This window comes from Aptenodytes forsteri, unplaced genomic scaffold (genome assembly GCF_000699145.1).
Source record: "Aptenodytes forsteri isolate BGI_AS27 unplaced genomic scaffold, ASM69914v1 Scaffold191, whole genome shotgun sequence".
NCBI classification, from domain to species: domain Eukaryota; kingdom Metazoa; phylum Chordata; class Aves; order Sphenisciformes; family Spheniscidae; genus Aptenodytes; species Aptenodytes forsteri.
In genome coordinates, this window is record NW_008794630.1 from 1,582,341 (window position 1) to 1,605,566 (window position 23,226).

General features: G+C 44.4%; 1 protein-coding gene across 2 annotated transcripts in view; it reads left to right on the forward strand.

Annotated features, from left to right (window-relative positions):
• Positions 1–23,226, forward strand: part of LOC103894108 (vascular endothelial growth factor receptor kdr-like) — a 143,358-nt gene that overhangs the window by 25,306 nt on the left and 94,826 nt on the right. For both annotated transcript variants that reach the window (XM_009273425.1, XM_009273426.1), the window contains exons 2-3: positions 12,815–12,911; positions 16,932–17,143. In XM_009273425.1, the coding sequence (XP_009271700.1) occupies positions 12,815–12,911; positions 16,932–17,143 (309 nt within the window). The remainder of the gene's footprint in view (positions 1–12,814; positions 12,912–16,931; positions 17,144–23,226) is intronic.

Genomic DNA, 23,226 nt, shown 5'->3' on the forward strand with positions numbered 1-23,226 from the left:
GAAATGATAAAACAATGCTAACTGGGGTGGGCTTTTGTTCTGCTTCACTCTGACCATCCACCTTCCCTGTTCTGATTTCAACTCCATCCCACTCGTGGCCTTCCCTTGGCCTGCTCCTTCTGCAGGTCAGTGATTCATCACACAGGAGGACACAGATGTTCTTTACAAAGAAGTGTTTCCATGCAAGCTGATATTTTTCCTAGAAAAGAGGGCTGGGGATGAGGAATGAGATGGGGAGGAGGAATTCACCACTGTGCGAAAGGCCCGAGAATATGTATTGCCCAGTTTCCACCAGAGTTTGTGTGATGCTGCCTATACGACCCACCGGCACCCCCGGGAGCAGGGCTGACTGCCGGATTCACACCCGCAAGGCTCCAAGTAGGAAACCTTGGGGCATGTGGCCTGAGAAAAGAGGCGGACTCTCTGAGCAGCTAATCCGTAAGCATTTGGTGGTCAGCGGGCAGTCATCTTGCTTGATGGCAATACTAGGATTTAGCTGTGGAGCATGGTCAGAGGTTGTTTCGCAAGCCACCCTCTTCTCATTCAGCAGAACCTCATCCAGATTCCTCTGTCAGCTCTTGCATTTCTTAGAAAACAGCCATAGTCCTCTTCTGAGGTTTGGTTTATGGACAGTTTTGAGTCCAAAGCTGAGAACGCCCACTCTGCCTTTGAATCTCAGCAGTGCTGAGGTAGCACCAAAGAAGTTTGGAAAGGGAAGAGACCTGTACCTCAGGTCAGGCCCTGGTAGGCCATCTCAGCAGAACATCATGGCCCTAATAGTGCCTAAATGTGGCAGCTGAAGCTCTTAGAGATTACTTCATGTAGGTCACCAGCAAACGTTTTCTGAAGGACATCTCCTAGCGCTTTATCTTGTCTAATTTTAAATATTCCTAAAGATAGGGCTGGCATCATTGCTTCCTTTGGGAGATGAATTACACAGGCTGATGTAACTCAACCTTGGGAAGACTTTCTTTTCTCTCCCTAGACTCTTACCAGTTGCAACAGAAAAAAGCAGATAAATAGCTGCCCTTGGTATCGGATCTACCATGATTCCAACCTCTCCTGTTAAGCACTCTGATTTACAAAAATTTTACTATTGTAGCATCTAAAGGCCCCATTACAGTGTGCTGTGCAAGAAAGTAGTATCGAATCTATCAAAAGAGCTCTTGGTCTTCAGGTTAAACCACGTGGCAAATAACCAGATTAGCAGCAAAAGGGATGTGGGTTTAAACCATACTGACATTTTGTTTGAGGCATGGAAAACTGGCAGAACACTCATACGATATTGAGGCAAAATTGTCTATATAAGCATCCTTGACACATGAGATGTCAGAGTCAAGCTACAAAACTGAGATCTAATTGCAGGTATTTAGTTTCTTAACTGTTCCCTTCCTTAGATTTGGGCTACTGATCCTTGACTGAACATCGAAGAACACAGAGAAAATGATTCCCTAAGATAATAACTTGCAACATGCAAGTAAACTCATGCTTTCTTAAAAACAAACATCTCTCCGGCACTGAAATATTTTTGTCTTCAGTGGAGTTGAGCCACCAGCTTAGATGTAGGGACAAGTTTCCTTATTCTTTGGCTTGTGAGCTGCTTAGCAGGTTTCCTTACTGAACTCTGTATGCATTGACGGCCCATGCCAGTGTCTTTAGGAACGTGTTGGTCCCATCTAGACAGTTTTCACCGAACAAAAACAAATGAAGGGCTGTGTTGGTCTCCCTCTTAAGCCTCATCCGGCTCTACCGACTCAAATCACTGCAAACAAATCATTTCCGTGTACAAAGATTTCCGGAAGGAAAGACAGGACCCAGAGCGGATCCACATGGCATATCCTGATAATTCCCATCAGTTGGGCTTAAAACATCTTTTTTCAGATCTTATAAAGGTCATTATACATACATTCTGTACTGTACAGTGCTTAAGGACATGGTACAGCTAGTTTGGAGGTCTTCCCAACAGTCTCATGCGCAAGTGGCTGATGAAGCAAGAAGGAAGACTTGGGAGTCACCGATTTAGTCTGCAGATGCTAGAGGAGGGACGTGAGAGAGCATCCTCCTCTCATTTGATACCTACAGGCAGAGGCTGAATGCTGGCAGAGACCGTACAATGCTTTCAAAGAAACATACTTTTTGCTAAACCAAAGTTTCAGGGATTTTGTAACTTCTCTCTCTTCTTCTCTGGTCATTTTAATGTCTCTCTAGGGTAGCCATCTTACACTTTTCCAAAGTCTTAGGATGAATTATCATCATCTTTTGTTGTCAAAGGAGTAAGCTGACATACAGTACAATAATTTAATTGACTCAGTAGTTTGAAATACTGTGTCGCTTGTTAATATTACCTTATGTTACATGCAAAATTTCTCTCTTAATGCATGTTCTGGCTAGGAACTTAAATAGCCAGACTAGGCGAATTTCAAAGTTATCACCCCTCAACAGCTATGTAAATATATGTATATATGGCAAGTGGGATTGGATTTTGGGTGAATACTGGCCGGTGCTTTAATTTGTGTGGTATGGCCAAGTGAAACTTAATTTACCAACCTCTTTAACTTTCATTTTCATTTGTTTGCTTTTAATTTATGTGAGTGTTATTTTCCAAGCTCCCATGGTACCAAAGCTGTCATTCAGAAACAAGTCTGACTGCTCTAAATTATTATTGAAAGTTGTTTCATGATTATACTTTCAAGATGATGGGGACTAGATTAGATCTATGGCTCCAGCAGTACGCTCTGGGTGCCTGTACAACCAGACACCAGAACAAATTTTCAACGTGTCTGAAACCAGCACTATTTTATTGAATTCTGGCAAAAATTTCATTTCACCACTGATGGTCGCTCCTGATAGCAACTTTTAGGAAAACCTAAGGGAAATCCCTCCTTAATATTTTATGTTGCCAGCTTAAAGTCTGACCTCTACTGGCAGGCGGGGTGAATTATAAGTTGATGCATGTACGGGTTATTGCATTGCCTCCTAAACACTGAACTAAAGGCCATTTCTTGCCTTCAGAAAAATAAACCCCACTGCGTTCTCCCTGTCTCCTGCTTTGTGAACAGACTGACCGGCATGCAGCTTTAATATCGCCTTGGTGCACCATGTTCCCTCTGCGGGAAGGGCCACCACAGCATAGGAATCACTAAATATATTTCCAGTCTGCCAAGAAGTGTGCAATAAGGTTGTGATTAACAAGTAAAAAAAAAAAAAAAAAAAATAACTGTTTAATATAAAAAATGAATTATACTGATGCATGTACGGGTTATTGCATTGCCTCCTAAACACTGAACTAAAGGCCATTTCTTGCCTTCAGAAAAATAAACCCCACTGCGTTCTCCCTGTCTCCTGCTTTGTGAACAGACTGACCGGCATGCAGCTTTAATATCGCCTTGGTGCACCATGTTCCCTCTGCGGGAAGGGCCACCACAGCATAGGAATCACTAAATATATTTCCAGTCTGCCAAGAAGTGTGCAATAAGGTTGTGATTAACAAGTAAAAAAAAAAAAAAAAAAGAAAAAACTGTATCATATCCACACAGAAAAGAAAATTACTGGGGTTTTTTTTTTAATCTGATGGCTATTGTCACTTCAGTAGAAAAAGATGAGAAATGTATAAAACTGTATAGAAGACCTATTGAAAACTTTTCTACTACTGCTCTAACTTAAAAAAAGTCCATTCTCTTTAGCGAAATATCCAGCCTGAAGGGCTTTACCCTTATCCTAAGTATAGGCAGCCCATTTATTCCAGGTTAAAAGTCCAGTATAAACGTTAAAACTGGGTAGGAACAAGAGAGAAATCACTGCTTGCATCAATAGAGGTTTACTACTTGTTTTTTCATGAGAGGTCCTGGCTCATATCAAGATAGATTTCAATAGCGACTGATTCTTTCTGTGCACATGAGCAGGTTGGGGAATACTTCTTGGAATAGAGTCAGCACAACAATTGCTTTCATTATTTGCAGCTGTACGAAACAAATAAGTTTGAAAGAAATATAGAGAGGTGCCAAATTCAATCCCATTGATGTGTGAGTGAACACAGTGTTTACTGCTGTGCTGTGACACACATGAAGTCTGTGAATTACTGCTGTTGACTTTTCAGCCTTACATGTCACCTTTGATAAATGAGCTAATCTGCTGATAGCTACTCAAAATAATAAAGTAATTTAGTTAAAAGAGTTTTAAAACATTCCTTCCTTAGCATCTGAAACTTTCTAAGTAACTACTCACCGCATACAAATTACCCTGTATAGAGCAATTCTGATTAGATTAAAGGGAACTGAATGTAGGGGTTTGACAAGCTGGAATCATAACTCGATCCATGGTTTATTGTCTGTAGCTGTGAAGAACTGTTGGGCTGACATGTAATAAAAATATCCAGCTATCTATCCATCGATACACAAATGTGCTCCCAGGAGTTGACCTGTGGTGACAATTCTGAGTTGACTCAGGGACACAGGGAAGCCTGGAAAGGACCCAGGGGAGACAGATCTAGATGGCCTTCTACCTTCCCATTTTCCTACCCAGTGCTCTGGAGAAAGGAGAGAGATCTTGGCTAGATTCACTTCCAGACAAATGCTGTATTATATCTGAAGACTGAGTAGCAGTAATTTGTTGAGTCCCCTGGGAGGAGGTGAAGGGCAGGAAGAACATGTGCTGTGGTGGACTGCAGTGAGAGTGGAGGGTGAACCTTGGGGCCAAAGCCACCAGCAGAGAGGTATGTCAGGCTCTTGCAGGGGCTCCTCCTCATGGTGGTTCATCCCAGAGACCAATGCGTGCCCTTGTTCCCCCTCTCACTCGCAGCCTTGTCTGAAGAATGTGCCCTCTCCTCAGGATGGTCAAGTCAAGGAAGAATGAAAGCTATGTCTGGAGCGCCTATGAAGTAATCCTGTCTGGGAGTCATTAGAAACACTTGCATCTGCAACCCTAAAGCTTTTCTCAGGACACCACGTTGGGGGAGAGGCAAAGACAGTTTCATACCTCACATTTTTTAATTTTTTTTCCCCTCAAGTCTTTAGCACATAGCGTGGTCTCTTTTTTTGTGTGTCTCGTTCCCACTGGGTCTGCATATTTGCTAATCATGGATATGTGCCAGGTCTTCTCTTTCCCAGAGGAATTGCCATAATTTGGATCAAGAAATAACAACATTCCCAGCCTTTTTTCCATCGACATGAGATTACTGCATTTCCTAAATACTTTAAACTGCTTGAGTGCGTGGCAGATGATTGCAGATGTTGCCACCTCCTTTCCCAGATTTCATGTTTATTTTATGGCTGTAGATCTCAGTTCTCGACTTGTCATCCAGTTACAAAGAAAGGACATGTCCCCTCGCTACATAACTCAACATAAGCACAGGGTGGTGATATCTCTGTCATTCTGTAGGACTCTACAGTGTCAGAGGGAAAACAATGGGTCTGATTAATGAGCTGCTGCCGCCAAAGACCAAACAATTTTGACCTAGAGTTGCTTTCTGTGACCTCTTTCCATAAATCTGCAACTCATACAGCGATCCGTATCATGGACAGCCAAGAAAGCACATGGCATTGTACGTTCAGGGAGTTGCCTTTGAGCAGGTGTAGTCGAACTCCAAAGGTTATGTTTTGATTACAGAAAAACAGAGAAAAGTTCCTGTTAATTGACATAGGGGTTTTTAAGCATCAGCACACAAAGCAGTAAGGTGGCCTTGCTGAAGAGTTTCTGCTGATTACAGAAGGAAGCCAGAGTGACCCTGTGCCACTTGACCAGGAAATGCTGATGCATCTATGGGTGAGGAAAAGCCTTGTAGGAACAACTCCCAAGAGCAGGGCCAACGTCTTATCTTATCTTTAAACACTTGCTCTACTTAGCAGTTGTTTTTACTGTGCTGTTGTTGATGTCTCCTCTGCTTGAGACTGATGATTTAATTTTTTGTTGTTGTCACTAGGAACATTTACACCCAAACTACCGTCTCTGGCTGAGCTACACAAAACTTCTATTTGTGGCAGGCAGAGAAGAAGAATGGGTGTGAACTACTCCCCTTTCTGATGAGTCAGCTAAACAAATACTAGCTTCTCTGGCTTGGAAAATCAATGAAAACATGAAGCTTGTTGCTTTGCCAGCAGATACTATTGGGTTAACACTAGCATTTGAATATCCTGAAACCCATGCGCTTTCCAAGGACAGGCTTTTCAGGGAGAGTTTTTTTTCCGATTATAGTCAAGCCTGCTTCTTGGGTCCATTAATCATCTGCTTTCTTTGTGTTTCACCCTCCAATTGTGAGAGTTGTCGCATTGTCTGTGGTTTGGATTCCTCAGCAAAGGTGGTGGAGCTCTCTTATTTTAGTTTGCCTACTGCTTTTGGGTAATTTTTCTTGACTTCGCAATTATCTTGGAAGTATCATGTAACCGAGATATCCAGTCTGGGCGTGCGGAGAATAGCTTGGCTACCAGCCTTCAGCACATGGAGCACTTAAAGTGGCATTCCTACCTCGTGTGAGACTAGGACTGAGACAGGGTCTAAACCCCTACTCATCTCCTCCTCTAGGAAAAGTAGTTCAGCAGGGAATAAACCAGTAACCTACAGGGGTTTGGCCTGTGTCAGCACCTGATGAGGAAGTCACAGCCCCCCTCCATTAAGCACTGTACAGATGCATAGGAAAAGATGAAGGGTTTAAATCTTTACAGACAAGTTAAATTATTATCCTCGATATACACATGGAGAATTGAGGCTTAGGAGAGCAAATAACCTGATCAAAACCAACTCCCTGAGCAAATCAGGAGAGGAATGAAATGGGAGAGAGGCACTTAAACCACATTAGGTCTAGAGGGTGAGTTACCCTCTAACAACGCTTTCTGACCTACACGTTCCCCATCTGCAGCCCATCACGGGGGCCTTTGGCCTCTGTACTGACTCAGTACCCTTCAGGTGGCTTGACACAGAACTCACTAGCCGGCAGAAAAGAAGAAAATTAAGAGGTTTGTTCCTGACTTACAGCCAAGATCTTCACCACAAGAGCATCCCTTCTTCTTTGCTGGGAAAGTCAATGCTAGCAATAATATTTCATTTAGAAAATTTTGCATTTTGAATAGAGAGCATAAGACATTTTATTAATGTCAGTGCATGAGTCTAGAAGAATCAAAAATTGGATGTCCTTCTCCCACCCAAATTCACAACAAAAAGGGGGGGAGGTGGGTCTTTTTATTTATTTGCTGCTGTCTTTTTAAGCCTTTAAAATAATAGAAAATTACTCGATTATAACAAGCGAAAGCTGATTCCAGGAGCTGAAGACTTAATAAACACACCAAATATTGCAAGGCGTGTGATACAATAATGCTGGCAGTACTGTCATGTCTTCTCTTTTCATAGGGGGTAACCTTGAAATAAACCCTAAAATGATTACAGGCCATTGGTTTAAACACACGCAGCTTTTCAATGAATCCTTGAGCTTTCTAATTCCAGTAAAAATGGGGTTTCCTTGGGGATATAGTCATGAAAATACCCTTTAAAACGGGTACCTCTTCATTTTTCAGACGTGCTCACACTGTGTGCTTGTGATGAGGTACCCTGGCATCTCAGAGGAAAGCACGTTCTGTCTCCTTCACGTCATTTACTGCTGCAGACACAAAGTTGTTTGGAGAGACTGAGCTTCCCCAGTTTTTCCCTGGCAGGCAGCATAGGTAACAGCTCTTCATCTGCACGATCCGTATTATTGGCGATCACCTTATTACTGGTGACCAGGGCCACGCACGCTGTTTGTACAGCCCCCATTGATTCCAGAGTGTTTTCAGAGCACAGATTATGCTCCCGATCCAGGCTCTGACTCAGAAATGCTTTAAGGTAAGCACGGCTTACAAAAGCGTCCCCGGTCTATTGCCAGCAATGAACAAAACAGTTTTTAAATGTTGTGTATATGCTTCTCCCCTTCCCCCACTAAAATCAGCTCTAAAACTCTGACTTCCAGTCCTTTCTAATGGGACCTGATGTGTCCTGGGGCCCAGATCTATGCACAAGAGTGACTTTACACACATGAATAGTCCCTGGAGTTCAGTCATGTGCAAAAAGCTATTTGTGTGCCCAAGTCCTTGTGGAATCGGGGCCTTAGTCTAACCTGCTTCATTTAGCTGTCAACACAGTGGTCTCCGGTTTGCCTAGCAATTCTTTCTTTTTCATCTGATGCAGAGGTTAGGTGCTCTTTGATACTGTTCTTTCAGCTTTCCCCTCCTCTGTGCGCTGCAGTGCCCAAAAAGGGATGTGTGTATCTCTCAAGCAGATATCATATTGACGTTAGCTGTCACTATGTACAATACCTAGACATGTTCAATCTCACAAGTATTTGTGAGTGTTCCTTTGGGGATAGATACTGGGTAGTTACAGTGCCTAGAGGATGCTTGAAGGAAGGCTGTTACAATAAGAAACAGAGATTAAAAATAGTTTTTATCCATGCTCACTGATGGTCCTAGCATGAACAATCAGGCTTAGCGTGGGAGGGATCTCCCTCAGCCAAGTGAGAGAGAGTTAGAAATCATCTGACAGAGAGGTGAGGGAGGTCACACATTACCCTCTGCCTCGGGATCCTCCCATGTTTAATGTCGGCTGTGCTGCAAAATTAGATTATCCCAGGAAAAACAGTTTTCAATATACTTTTCTTCCCTGGATAACGTATCAGTCAACCTTTCACATTTCACTCCCAAGGATTCGTGTGGTTGTGCTGTGTTTGGGGTTTTCACCGTCAAGAGTAGAATGTTAAAGTCTAGATTGAAGGTAAGAATAAACTCTCAGAATTAGAAATGGTGCAGTGAGGCTCTGGACAGAAGGTCTGTCTTGCTGTAGTCAACTTGCATTGGCAACAAGTAATTGAGGACAGGAACCTAACATCAGAGGTAACATGTCACTTCCCAGGAGGAGCCTGTCTTTCTCCCTTGGTTTACAGAGGGGATGTTGTGCTAAAACCTACTTGTAGCTCTGCAGGAGGCAACGGGGTCTCTGCTAATTCTGCAGTATTATCACTCTAGCATCTTATCCCAAACCATGCCGGAGGATCTAAGGAAGGATGCTGCCCCAGGTTCCTCACCCCAGCCAGACAGCAGTGTTAGCTTCACAAAGAAAATGGCAGGGACAGCCATGGTACCGATGCTGTTTTCTGGGCCTTTATACATCGTTCTGCAGAACGGAGCCTGCCAAGCTGTTTGTTCCTCTGCAGAGCTTTGCTGTGGTAGTGACAGGGTTGGCTTGAGTACTTGTTTTTAACTTTATGACCCTTGTAGCCCTAGAGCAGGACCAAAATTATTTAGCAGAGGAGAATGTTATTTTAGGCCTGGACATTGTAATTTGAGCTGTGCAATCAGAGCACATTAGCTTCAGCAGGACTTGGTCCAGCAGCACGGGTCTCCCATCCCAGTCTGGGCAGGTTGTAGTCCTGGTTTTATAGCGTACCACAGAGTATTGCCTCAGAAAGCTGTTCTTCAAGTCTGAGAGTTTATATATAAAGTGCAGAGTAGCTGTGAAAAACTTTTTTGAGATGCGCTAGACATGTATTGATTAAAGCCAGAAAACCAAAAGGAAATACATCAAAATGGTGAACGTTCACGTAGCACACGAAGAAGAAGGAAAAGCACTGCAACTAAGCTACATGGCGTATTTAAACAATGCTTTTCTATGGGATGCCAACACTGGGTTTACTTTGCCCTTCCCAGAACTATCGCACCTGCCTGGGTTTCACCACTCCTGCAATCAAAAGCTTACCAGCAAGTCAGAGACCTGCACACAATGTCCCAGAAGACTCAGCCTTTGTACAAGCTAAACAGTATCTACCTGCAACCCAGGTTGCCCTGGCACCACAGACCGGTGTGAATGAGGATCCAAAGCTAAACAAATGTTAGGGAGCAGGACTGTGGAAAACGAGGGTATGCACTGCCAAGCATGAGGCAGCCTACACGCCTGCTTCCCTCTGCAGGAAGCTTCTTGCAGCATCCTAACGCCTTCTTAAAGCCACGAGTCTCCTCAAATATATAAAACAAATATGAAAGTGGAGTAGATCCCTTTCTTCTCATCCAACATGCCCCGGGGCTGTCTCCAGCTTTGCCTCCAAAAAATGAAGTCTAGCTCTAAAAGGACCATGGGAGGTTAAAAATTTTGTGAGGCATCATCCTGCCAGTTTTGGCATTTAGGTGTCCTGATGTAGCACAGCCGCACCTTTTCCCCCACTATTCTCTCAGTTTTGCCCTCAAACTCTTTTTTTTTTCCAGTCCACTCAGCTTTGGCTCTCTGGAGTGCCAGAAAGGGCACACGCTGTGTTTATATAAACCCTCTGTCACCTGGCAGCAGCGATCAAATGTGTGTGTGGCAGAGGAATTTCTCCTGTCCTCCATGGGGTAGAAAAGCACTGAAATTACACTTTGCTTATTCTTTTCTTCAGCTCCCGAAGCCAAAATAAACTTTGGGAAAGAAGTAGCTCAGAAGTATAAACAGAATAATTGAAAAATACTTTTCTTTCTTTTAGCAAAAACAGTCTCAAATATTATAAAAGCCCAAGGACCGCATTGCTCTCCGGTCACAACAGCAGCTCAGGTCTAATGCCAGCTGCCTGGCACTGCGCTCCAGACCCCTCTGACAGTGTCACACTTGCTCACGAGAGGTAAAACTCAGGCCTGTTCAAAAGGCCGGCTCGAGACATCAGCTAAGCCCCCCCTAAGCCCTAAGAACAACTGAAGGCACAAGAGGAAAGAAATAAAGGATTATTTCAAACCCCAGGATTTTCTAAGTTGAAGCAGCACCTGGCTGAAGTCACAGCATAAACAGCCCGGAGCAGATCACGGTCGTAGCTGTGTCCTGGGAGAGCTACACAGGACCCAAACAACCCTCAGCTAGCAAATTAAATGACACTTGACAAACATATTCAAAGCTGGTGGCCATTTTTCGGATTGTTTTTGCAAAGCTCAGCACATGGTCTCAAGAGACTGAAATACCTCAGCACCATGAAATAACACATGCCAAAGCTCAGCCCATGCTCAGTGTGAACTGGTTGTTTCTAGAAGCCGGAGGGGACTCGGAGTCAAGTGCAAGGGCGTACTTGCCTGATATTGTCTCCTCCTGCAGAGTTTTTTCTGGTTTTTTCTGTTGATTCTTTGCTAAATGTGATGCTGCACCCTGTACGTGTCATGCTGAACGTGTTTAGGAATAACGGTACTTCTTAAAAGAAACAGGGGAACTGCAGGGCTGGAACCCACTGGCTATTTTGCTTCCACAGCGTTACATGTAATAGCAGTTTTTAAGTAGGGCCGTGCTAAATAATGTCACACAGATGCACTGGAGGGAGTTTGTGTGGGCCAGCTCCAACTTCGTATTCTGCAAAGGACTTTGGAGATAGAGCTACAGTGTCATCAGTTATGCAAAACTCGGGGGGGGACGACAGGGTATCTCTGATGCTGAAGTACTGGTCAGGACTAGTTTGAAGTCTCAGCTACAGGTCTAGAGGAAGGGTCAGTATGCCTTCGAAGGGAGTCCAGCAACATGCTGTCTGGGCAGGATCCCCTTTGGGAAGGAATCTCTGGTGCCGTGAGATTAGCTGGCCTCCGCTGAGTTACTGATGGGAATTCGAGTGGCTCATGGAGGAAGCCAGACTCTCCAAAGTGGGAGTGATTCACTCTCCAGGCTGAGAGAATATGCCAGGCTAAGAGCATTTTACTCAAATCCAGCAAAAAAGAGATGAGAGCTGGGAGGTGGGAGGCAAGAAAATCACTGTTTCATCCAGTTGAAAAGCCCTAATGTTTCTCTTTTTGCTAGATATGTTATCTTCACTATTCTGCTGAGAATAATGCCTCTGTTACAAGCCCAGCTAAAGATTTCTGGCTTATCAAGTTCAAGGCAAAGGAGAAGATATAGATTTGAAGAGCAGGAGGGGAAAGAAAACATACGGCTTTAATGTCAGAGCTTTGGAAACTGAGATACTTATCTAAGTCTGTTTTCTCCGTTCCTTGATTATGTTACTTTGAATTTGGACAAGGAAACCAGCCTGGCCAACCTCACTTCTGTTTCTTCTCAGTTTCACTTTCTGAAAATTATATTGTCATCGATGTACACTCAGATACGCATCTCACTGAGGACAGTTTCACATTCAGAAGACATTTCCTGAGCCAGGAGATGATGATGATGATAGAGACCTTTATCACTACTGTCATTGAAGACCATTGTCATCAGAGACCTGACAAACCTTGTCACACTAGCACAGATGATGGTGTCCCAGACACCACTGCAAATCTGCCTTGGAGCATTACACCAGTATACAGCCACGATGCCCACAAAGCAAGAAGCGCGCTATTTAGTCCCAATGCAGTATTTGTGAATGGGTTTTGATTTGCTTTTAATATGGCAGATGCTTCACAGTTGTGAATCAGAGTTGCTCCCCAGAATTATTGTTTTCTCTTCTCCCATTGATTAAAACGTAACGTATGAGCTCACACATCAAATTATTTCCCAAAGACCTGACTCCTTCCACTTTTATATGTGTGTAAAATCCTTTTGAAACGAATCTGTTCTCTTAAAACTGCAATAATTCAGTAATAAAGCTAGCTCTAAATAAAAGGAGAGAAAGACCACTAGCAGAAATGCAGGTGCTCAGTGTTAGAAAAGAGAGAGATGAATAAAGGAAACCAAAAACAAACTAAGGGGATCTCACAACTAACTCCACACTCAACTGAATTGCATCGGTATAAATGCAAGCACTGTGTGGGCCCCCAAATTAGGAACTATTTACAAAACAAAAAGCTTGCCTCAACTGTATTGTGCCTGTTCTAACCGTACTGAATAGCCTGCCTAATGATGATTTCTTCTTTATTTGGGTCAGGTCTTGCTGAGGAAGAATTTTTTGAGAAACCAACACTAAGCACTGCGAAAGACCACATTGTCATCTTAGCAGGAGAGACCCTAAAAATAAAATGCAGGTAAGGATTGCTCCGGCAATGCTGGATTTCCTTGGTTGTATTGATTACCTCGGCACAGTACAGCTCCTGGGTAGGGTAGAGCAGAGACTGCTGCACGGCCAGCTGGGAACCGGTGCTGTTTACCCTCACATGCATTTCTGCGTGGAGGAGAATTTGATGGGCTGTAATAGAGAAGGGAGGAAAGTCTCAGGTCAGCATTCAGCTTGGCCAGATTCTTTATGCTGTAAAGGGGCCCAAGCAAAATCCTGAGTCAGCATACGGGAAAGCTTATGGGAGGGGGATGTACCACGCTTAAGGACATGGCTGGAAAATCCTCATCTGAAAATAGGTTCAGATTCAGCTCCTCTGCGGCTAAAATCACTCTTTTGCTCCCTGTCCATAAGTAAATGACAAACAAGATCACCAGGGCATGTCATTAGCTCTTTGCATATATATATGAGCTTAAACTTCCTAACCTCAAATACCATCTAACCTATAAGATGACAGTTAAATAAACAGCAGTTAGTATGTGAACATTCAAAGACCTGACCTGTTTTAACATATCATATTCTTTAAATCAAAGATAACCAGGACTCATAAAAAACCAGACTGCTGATATTGTAAATTACGGCAGCTCTTCAGTTCTTGGCACAATGTGCAAAAACTAGCCATGCAAGAAACAAGCAAAATTTTGGTAATGATGTGTGTTTACAGGGAGACGATCCTCTGGAAATGGGGGATGTAGCGTTTGGTCACAGCTGACTGGCACACAGCTATATATAATACAAAGAGTCAGAGCACTTTCTGTTGTGTCAAACGGACATTAGCTTGCTCGGTCACACAAAAGGCCTCAGACTGAGATGTACGTAGGTGTCGCTTGTTCCGAGTGTGATTTATACGCCAAGCTACTGTGAGAGGTTGGTTTTTTAATTTCTTCTGAGAGCGTTGTAGGAGAGAAGGCTTAAGGTAATGCAGACTATCACAGTTTCTCTCCCTCTCTCTCTCACACACACATTATTTTTACACCTTCTTGCAACCCCCCCTTGACCGTAGCCACTACATGGATGGTTTCTTGCAACAGCAGTTACTGGAAACAGTAAGACAAAGCAGTGGGAAGGTGAATCTAAGCTGTAGTTTATGCTGACACATATGTCTCTTCTGATTTTTGTCCTAGTCTATTTAATTCATTGTTATAGTGAAAGATAAATTGACTCACACTGTGTAAATTTGTGATGTCTTCTGGAGTGTCAGGCAGTTTTTTTCCAAATACCTCCAGCTAGCCGTGTGGCTTATGAGGTCAAAACAACCTTACAGTGGTATTTTTAGCTAGGCAAGCAGCAAGTATGATGGCAATAAAGTTTAAACAGTCCTTTAAAATCTAGATGCAGTGCTTCATAAAACACGTTATGTGGACATGGGTTCGGTGTAGTGCTCCAGGCCAATTAAATCAATACTTTTCAGCAGTTCTCCATCCACTGCCTTTTGAATCTGTAGGAACATCCTATTTTTCTCATATCACCAGATGAATAAATAGATGAAGAAATTATTAGCACTTCAGTCCCAAATTGCTTTATGGATGCAAAGCAATAAATCCACACGACAGGTCTGAGAAACAGAAAAGTATGCTAGCATGCTTCCGTGCTAGCATGGGAACAGAGGCCCGGAGCACTTCAGTTCCTTGACTCAGGTCACGCAAGAGCTGGGAATAGAAGCTGGAAGTGTGATTTCTGCACAGCGAGTGCGAGATTCCCCGTATCAGGTCCTTTGCGGATGTCCGTCATCCTGCCTCCTCTGACACACCAGCATCTGCACACTCACGGATTAGCTCCGGACTGGCCCAAAGGGAGCTCTGAAGTCCTTCGTACTTCCAGGGGGCATTAGGGCTGTGTGGAGCAGAGCACGGGACAGCAGACCGAGCAGGTAGCTGCTGAAGACTGCGGTAACTCTGTGTGAACATCCCTTCTCCCTTAAACTCCATTCATTTGAGGTTCTTGGCCAGGATTTCCTGATTTTTGGCAGCTTGGCCAAAGCTACTGCCGTGACTCCCCTCTGCCAGATGTGTGAAAATCCCAAAGCGATAGCCAAAGTCTTCATCTTCCACCAGGATAAAATATGCAGGAGGAAGAAGTGGGCATATGTAAGGAAGCATAAGTGTGTGAAATCCCTGACCCGCGCTGCAGAGCCACTGTTGCAGATTTCCAGCCCTGATGGACACCAGACTGCATGTCTGGTAGAGGGGCAGGAACATGATGACACGCTGGGAGTTGAGTGTCTGAATGTGAAGTGGCATTGTTCCACATTCTGGGCCAGAAGTCCCACTTCTTGACAGAGGTGGTCATTACATCATTAATGACGTTAGTAAGGTAGGGAAAGAGCACTGGGTAGGGACCTCCACATCAAAAAATAATTCATTGCTCTGAAGGAGCAATGAATTGGCAGGAAGCTGGTATGACGGATGAGGTGGGGTTGTCCAAGTCAACAGTGCATCCAAAAACGAGGGTGAGGTTGCTCACCAGAGAGGATATTCACACTTTTCCCAGTGCTCTCGTTCAGCTACGTGCTGGGAATAACCTCAAGAGTTCAGCCCCATGTCCGCATCATCTTCAGGAAGGCGACAAAAGGACGGGCAGAAACGGGGGCCAAGAGGATGTTTGTTTAAGTGTCACTGAATTTGCTGGCAAACGCGTTCCCTTATTGCGCCTATTGCACCACTACAAAGCCACTGGCACAGAAAGAGCAGTTAGAGTTATTAGCTAACTGGAAACTTCACACAGCTTGCTTGTTAGGTGCGTTTGGTATTAGCATCTCTTATACTGAGTCGATGTGTCTAGACCAGATTTTTCCCTGGTGACACTCAGTTGGAGAAATCCAGAGGTTCTTACTCCTTCCTCAGCTCAGCAAATGCCGTTGGGTCAATGGGAATTCACCGAGTGAGAAGGGGTGAGTCAACCCCCCGCCCTTTTGAAGAGTGGCTTCGCTCTGCAAACGCAGGCAGACAGAACTGCCTCCCTCTAATATTAACTTCTTCCCCAGGAAAATCCATGCACAATTACCCCCATACCCCACCGGTTTCCACACTGACCACCAAAAAACCAGTCTGCTACAAAAAGACCATAATCTTCGTCTCATAAGCATGTCTAGCATGTACTAGTGCATCACTAGAGCCCTCAAAGTGTAGCCCAAGCAGAAGAGAGCTCCAAGAGCTCCTGCTGCCATGGTGCGGCCTGACGTTTCCAGCACAACAGGACTAGCGCAACCAGTGCCTGTTCCCGAGCTAACTTAGATCAGTTGAAAGCTCTCTCGGAGTCCTGCAACAGGTTATAAAAAGGCCTTGCTTTTGGTCGGTGAACTACATAGAATTGCATTTGACATTAGCTGTGATCATAGCTAAGACAACAAACGGGTCAGGTGGGTGAAATGGTGTATCACCTGCCCTGCTAGCTTTATGTTCTGACTGCCGTGACAAGGTGAAGTGAAAAAAAATGCCTTGAGCAGATATTCTAAGAAAGATTTGTAATCTGATTAGTTCCAGACCCTTCACAAAAATCAAGATTGAGTCACTGCTGATTAAGCAAGAAAGGTGATGCGACGTTACATAAATGTTCTCCTCTCTCCATGCAGCCTTAGTATAAGAAAATATAAGTTAATTTAGCTGTTAAAATATGCAAAGTTCTCAGCGCGGAAGAAACATATAATTTTATCTGGTGCTTTCTAATGTTTGAAGTGGCTAAAATGTGTTATAAAAACAAACTCGTGTTCAGGAAGTCTGTTAAAATAAAAATTAAACTTTCCTCCAGGAGCTAGCTTGCTACAGTTCCCACAGACTATTTCAGGAATCTCCCCCGCTCTGGGGAAGAGTGTGGGGTGGTCGACCTTAATTCCTTATGGGTGGAAACGCAAACACCCAGCAACCTTTATCATTCATTTCCAAATGACGAGAGTAGGAACACTGGGAACATCGATGACAGTTGGGCAGACGGAAGCCCAAATTTTGTCTGAAGTCATGACTCCATCTTTAATTCTGGTGTGTTGTGTTGACAGGGGAGCACCTTCTGTAAGCTGGCTTTTGAGGAGGGACCAGAAGGAAGACCCCCGGGTGCACATAAGTAATTGTCGCAATAACACAAGGCAAAGCTGCAGCATGCTTGTCATCAGGAAAGTCATAGCTAATGACACCGGTTACTTCACCTGCATTCATGATGACTCCCCATCTAAAGAGGATCTCATGGCCAAGATTTATGTGTTTGTTAAAGGTAAGAATTTCACTTTGGTTTTTTGTTACGGCTTTTTGGTAATATAAGCTGTGTTCAACTGTGGGATCTGTGCTAGGTAGAACAAGCAATCCAATTCAGATGCTTTCACAAATCCCACCTCCCCCCTGGCCCAGCACTGGAGCAAGCACCAGCTTTGACATTTGGAAGAGGCTGGATATATTTGGATTTTCATGCCAGCTGAATTCACAGGGACATAGACGTGAGAACCAGAAATTACCTATCTTGTTCAATTCCGGGACTTGAAAACTCGATTGTCCTGTCTAGTTTTGTGTTCCAAATAACTGATACACCGATTTCTTTAAACCTCTTTTCCTTTTCTTTTCCTTTTAAGACTAAATTCTTTTATCCTAAAGGGTTTTGCTATCACAGTGCTTTTCCTAAGATTCATCCTGAATACCCAAGTCCTCTCTCTTTCCCTTCCTCCCCAGGCTTGAAACTCCCCGACAACATTCTTTGTAATTCCTCTCTCTCCTACACATTTGTATACTGCTTTGTCCTTCACATCTGTGAGACATACTTAGCAAAGCTGGATGACTGCATTATACATATTTTATTGTAAAAAATGGCCCATTGCTCATTTTTGTTCTCTTTGAGCTGCCTCTCCCCCATGTGTCAGAATAATTGAGTTCAGATCCAATAATAAATGGAAGCAGAAACTTCAGAGGAGCGTGGTCCTCGGTGATTAAGTGAATATAACATACTGAACAACCATTTCAATAATACGAATTTTTGTTAGAAGAATATTCCCCAAAAATGCTGATTTTTTTTTTTTCAAATCTACTTGACAAATGCATCATTAACCACTGAATCATCTTGGATCTTCCAAGCTGAGATTGTGAATAGTCAGATAAAGGAGCTGACTTTTAGTGTCTTGAGTAGGGGATGACATGAACTCCATTGGTGCTGAATAGGCTTACTATTCCGTTCCCCACAAATACTCATGAAAATTAATTCATTTCATTTTTCTAGTAGATGCTAAAATGTGATTCTTTGAATCCTCTTACTAAAACAAATGCTAGAGAGGCAATGAGTTCCTCTGACATTATTTGAATAGTCCAGCAAGCTTACAGAAAACACATGGATATGCTGGGCAGCTCTGACAGTCTCATGGTATTGCTAATGATGGTGAAACCATCACGAGGCGTGATTTCTATCCCAAGGGGATTGTGACATACCCACACAGCTAAATTCAACTTCTGCACTACCAGGTGAACACACCTGTTTGATTCATGTGGATGACATTTTCCTGTCTCTTTATGTCTGTTGAAAATAGTCCCTTTCTACCTTTATCCTGCTTTCCCAGCAAGTCTTCCTCTTATCAGAAAGTAGCTTTTTGGTATTGCTTGTTAGTTCCTGCAGTCATTTTTTTCTCCCTTTCTATTTCCTTTTTTTTATTTTTCCCTGTTACTCTAAGCTCTGGTTGCTTTATCCACCCTAGTTCTTGTGCTGAGCTGTTTCCTTTTCTCATTACGCGCTGCTCAGATGCCCCACATCTAATATTGTTAACCCAGCCCAATGCCTACGCTTCAGGAAATAGTGCATTGAAAACTCAATTCTCTATCCTGATTCAGTGCCCTGGCTGGCTACCCAGGCCTTCATTACTCCACGGCGGGAGCACGTGCAGGAAATGTTATGGATCTTTCGGGACCGCCTGAGTATTTTCCTTAAGAAAATACCTCAACTTATGAAATGCTTGCCAGCGATGCACTTGGAACAGTGCTAATCTAAAAAAATCGCAGGATGTCCTCTTGCTCGCCTGAGACTGCTGTGCCAAGGTTCCCCTGAAAAACAGCACTGGATGGCTGTTTTCTCGAAATCACCCTCCAAGATTGTCCTCTCTCAAATGCAATTTAATTGTGTCATATGCCCTCCCTGCTCTAAAAGCTCTTACTCAGACTCCTGTGCTTTAAAAGCTGCTGAAGGAAAAGTGGGTAGAAAATGAAGCAGGCTGTACTATGCACTCCGTGGGTGAAGTAGTGAGAAAGGCAAGTCAGCGGGGATCCCTCTGGTCCATGTCCTAGCCAGCCGGCTGCTCACCCACCCCAAAGCAGAGCTCTGCCACAGCAGTTCAGTCTGTAAGCTTGCAAGTGCCTGCTGGTATCTGGCCTGCCAGTCTGAGGAAGCTGCTTGGCCCCGGTAAGATGAAGCTATTTATACCTCAGCATGGATGCTGTCCTCAGGGCATGCTCTTCCTCCCATTCAATTCCTGTGTATGTTTGTTGAAAGCCAGCCGGCTGTTTTGGGGACAAGAAAGCTGTTCTTCAGCGAGGGCTCTACGAATTGTGGAGTTAAGCAAGGCATTCAGAATGTACCTATGATTTTCTTCAATATTTAAACATGCCTTTTTAAGGAAATTGGTCCAACAGTGTCTGGACATCACTGAGAAACCCATCAGTTGTCTCCAAGTGAAGAAACTCACAGTTCCCTGTGAGCGCCAGAGAAGGGAGAGCTCCAAAAGACATCTCTCTGGACGTTTTGTGGAGAGAGCAAGTGCTCAGCAGGGTGTTTATGAGCCTGAGCCAGGTGGAGTGAGAAAATGTTGAGCCAGACCCTGCAGGCAGGAGATTCCTCTGAGGTTACAAGCCATTATTGCCAAAAAAGGAAAGGGAATGGTATTTTTTCCCTTCGTTCCTGGCCTGCTGCTTGACACCAAAATGAGAACATGATTGTATCGGAAACCCTGCTTATTGGCTATTATTTCCTGTGCTTGCTTCTGTTTTTACAGCCTCCCTGGTGGAGTTTCTAAGCTCTGTCAGAATCTGGCATTCAGCAGCTCTCCTCCCCGGTGCAATTGAGCTGTGACCCCTGCACATCAGTCAGATCATAAGGGATCCGAAGGCGGCAGGGTCAGCCGCCATGCCTCAGCTGTGCGCTGACAGTCTGAAGGGAGGGAGAACTCAGGATCTTAATCCTGAATAATTGTTCCCAAGGCCTTTTCTGCTTCCTGCTGCAGCTGCTAGTCCCAAGGATCGTAACTAAAAAGCAAGACAACCCCCTTCTCCTGTTGCCCATCTCCTTGTTGAAAATACAACGTAGCTTAGGGCTGGAATAGAAGGAGTTGGGTGTTTTTTAACTGCGTTGTTTAGCTTCATTGCAGCTCTGAGGGATAACCTCTGCAGCCAAACGCGGCGTCGGGCCGAACACGGCGCTGCAGTGCTGAACGGGGAGAGCCGCCAAGCAGCTCTCTCGTGGCTGCTGTCGGAGAACAGGGTGAATGGGGGAAGCCCACCCTCAGCCCACAGAATATGCTGTCTCTGCTGAGCCAGTTCTGGACCGGTAGCAGTAAAGACGAGCCTTCACCGCAAACTAGCAGCCCACGTAGGAGCCCACATCCGAAAGACTCATGTGGACGGCATTTCCACTGCAAATGCTGCCAAAGTCAGCTAGCCAATGTCATTTGCTTCTCTCTGTCTTCTGCAATTACCCTTCCCAACCAAATGGGTACTTCCCTGTGAGGAACATACTCATTTGTTTCAATCTTTGGGATCCCTGTGCCAAAGGAAAGGGCAGGCTGTCTATTTTGTGTTAAAATACAGAGAGCCCTCTCTACAATGTTTCCTAGGGCACATATAAAATTTAACATGGCTTAGAGAAGGAGAAAAAAAAAGACAAATCAAGCAGAGATTCGCTCCACCTTCCCAAAGGGCTATCCTAGGCCCCAGCCTAGGCAGAAGTCAGGACTTGCAGCTCTCAGCTATTTGAAAGACTGTTACTGTCAGCAAAGCAACTGTCTCGAAGCAAGATAGTCCTCAGGGCGTCAGCTGGAAGAGCTCTCTGTACCAGCTGAAACGCCGCCTCAGCTTTTGCAGTGATTTCCCCTTGCAGTCCTTAGCTCTATCTAGCAGGAAGGGATTTGCCACACCTTTCTGTACCGGTCAGTCAATGCATCAGTAGGAAGGAGCACGAGCTTAATTCTGTTTTGCTTCCCTCCACCAGCAACTTGTCTGACGTTATTACTGTGGTAACTGGAACTGGTCACATCTTGCCAAACAGCGTCTAGAAAAGTTCATCCAAGTTTCCAAGATGCGCTTTGATTCCTGTCCACACACCCCGATAGTACTGCTTTGCTAGAACTGTAGGGCTAAAGGAGGCGATCTCCTCATCGCAGACATGGGGCGAGCAGGCCAGCAACAGACATCCTCTATTATTTTTTATGCAAAGCAGGGCTGTTATTCTGTTTCTTGAAATAATTATGGCCGTGATAGGGCTGACTCTCAAATAACTACTTCAGAAACACGAGTCCCACCTCCTCTGACCAAGATACTGTAATTGGCACAAAATGATGTATGTGAGCCCAATACATCAGTGTTGGCTGCCGCACAAGGGTCCAAGTACGCTGGGGTAGAATCACCAACTCCTGTTTGTGCCTAGTGTGGTTCACTCTTTGATCACATAGATTGGTGAACATTTTAACGGCGTCTTCCCGCCCACAGCAATTCAGCTGCTGGTGTTTCACCATCTCAGTGTTACTGTGAGTTAGGAACATGGCAGGATCGAGGGAGTAACTTGTTTCCATGCATTTGTTTTTCAGCACTGGTGTTCGCAGGAACACAGTGTAACTAGAAGATACCCCTGCAGAGAATTTGATTTCTGGCTCCTTTTAAAGTTCATACGGACACCGTGAAGCACCAGCACTGCAGGCTCAAGCCATAGTGCAGTCCTGACAGGAGTCCAGAGCACAAGAACTGGAAATCAAATTTGAAGCAAGACAGACTTTTATATGAGAGCACAAGTCCTGTTAAGGCCATTCTGAAGGAAAAAGGGGCATGCTTCCAAGCAGCTTATCCTGTCAGAGCATGCATCTCACTGCTTGTCAGCTCCAGCAGCAAGGCATCCCCAAGGAAGGGTATGAGCCCTCCCTTGCTATTGCAAAGAATGAGGCGGAGAGGGGGTACGAGTACTGCGTCAGGGTAGAGTGTAACATCAACCACAATCTCTTCTTTATCAAATGGTACAGCCCAGAGATGTGAAGTCCCATCTTCTTCGTCCCTTCCCCACCAAGAAATCTTGGGTGCATGAAAGCACCCCTCACATGAGATCATATTTTGGTTCTGATGTTCTCTGAAGCTGATTTCTGCCTCCTTAATCCTCTTGACAGTTCACAGAGATAATCTGAATGTGAGAAGCAGAAACGCAGGGCCAGGGTGACAGCCCTAACTTGGGCTTTGGCTTGCTTTCCAGAAGATACTGCCAGTGAGAACAGGGTTGGAGCTGCATTTCTTCTTGCTTTTGCGCTGGAGACACTGAGACAGCTACACTTGCTGCCAGACGCTCAGCAGGCTGAGATAGGCAAATGCTGTCCTGTCTGCTCTGTGTGGAGCCCAGCAGATAAGCTGGCTGTCTCGCACAGATTGGTGGAAGGGTTTGGCACCATATCCCAGTTAACAGTGTTTAGGGCCACACGACATGGGAATACAGGCTACGTCACTGTGCAGGACCCTCTCTGTTGTTCCTCAAGTTATTAAGGGCTGGATCCAAGGGAAAAGTAAGATGCTTTCAATTCTGAATCAAGACATTCAGTATCTCCAAATCATCTCCTAAAGGGTCATTTTTAAGTGGAGGAGCCTTGTATGATATGATGTTGGGTGAGCAGCATAAGTTCCTGGCACTAAGTCAGTGACAGCACTTGACATCCCAGCAGGAAGAGGTAACGATCCCCTCCTTCTCACTGATAAAGAATTTCTAAATGAAAGCCTGACAGCCAAAATCACACACACGTGGCCCCCACTTCTTCCTTCATGTTTCTTATCCACTCAGTAATTGCTAATTGCTGAGCCTTACCCAAGGTCTGCAGCTGGCAGCAGCTAACGTACGAGACCTGTTCTTAATGATGGGACTTCAGGTAAAGCCGGTGAATATTTTCTGCAAAGTCTGTGCCTGCCTAAAATCTAGTGTTGTGGGGAGTCAGAATTTATGAATTCTTCTGATGCTTGAAACATAATTCCAGCCAAAGTATGGAGACTTGTTTTTTTAAAAAACTAAATCTTTCCATGTTGGCTTTTATTTATTTGGCAATGAGAAGCGTTTTGCTTCCACAATTTTTGAAGTAACACTTTTTAAAG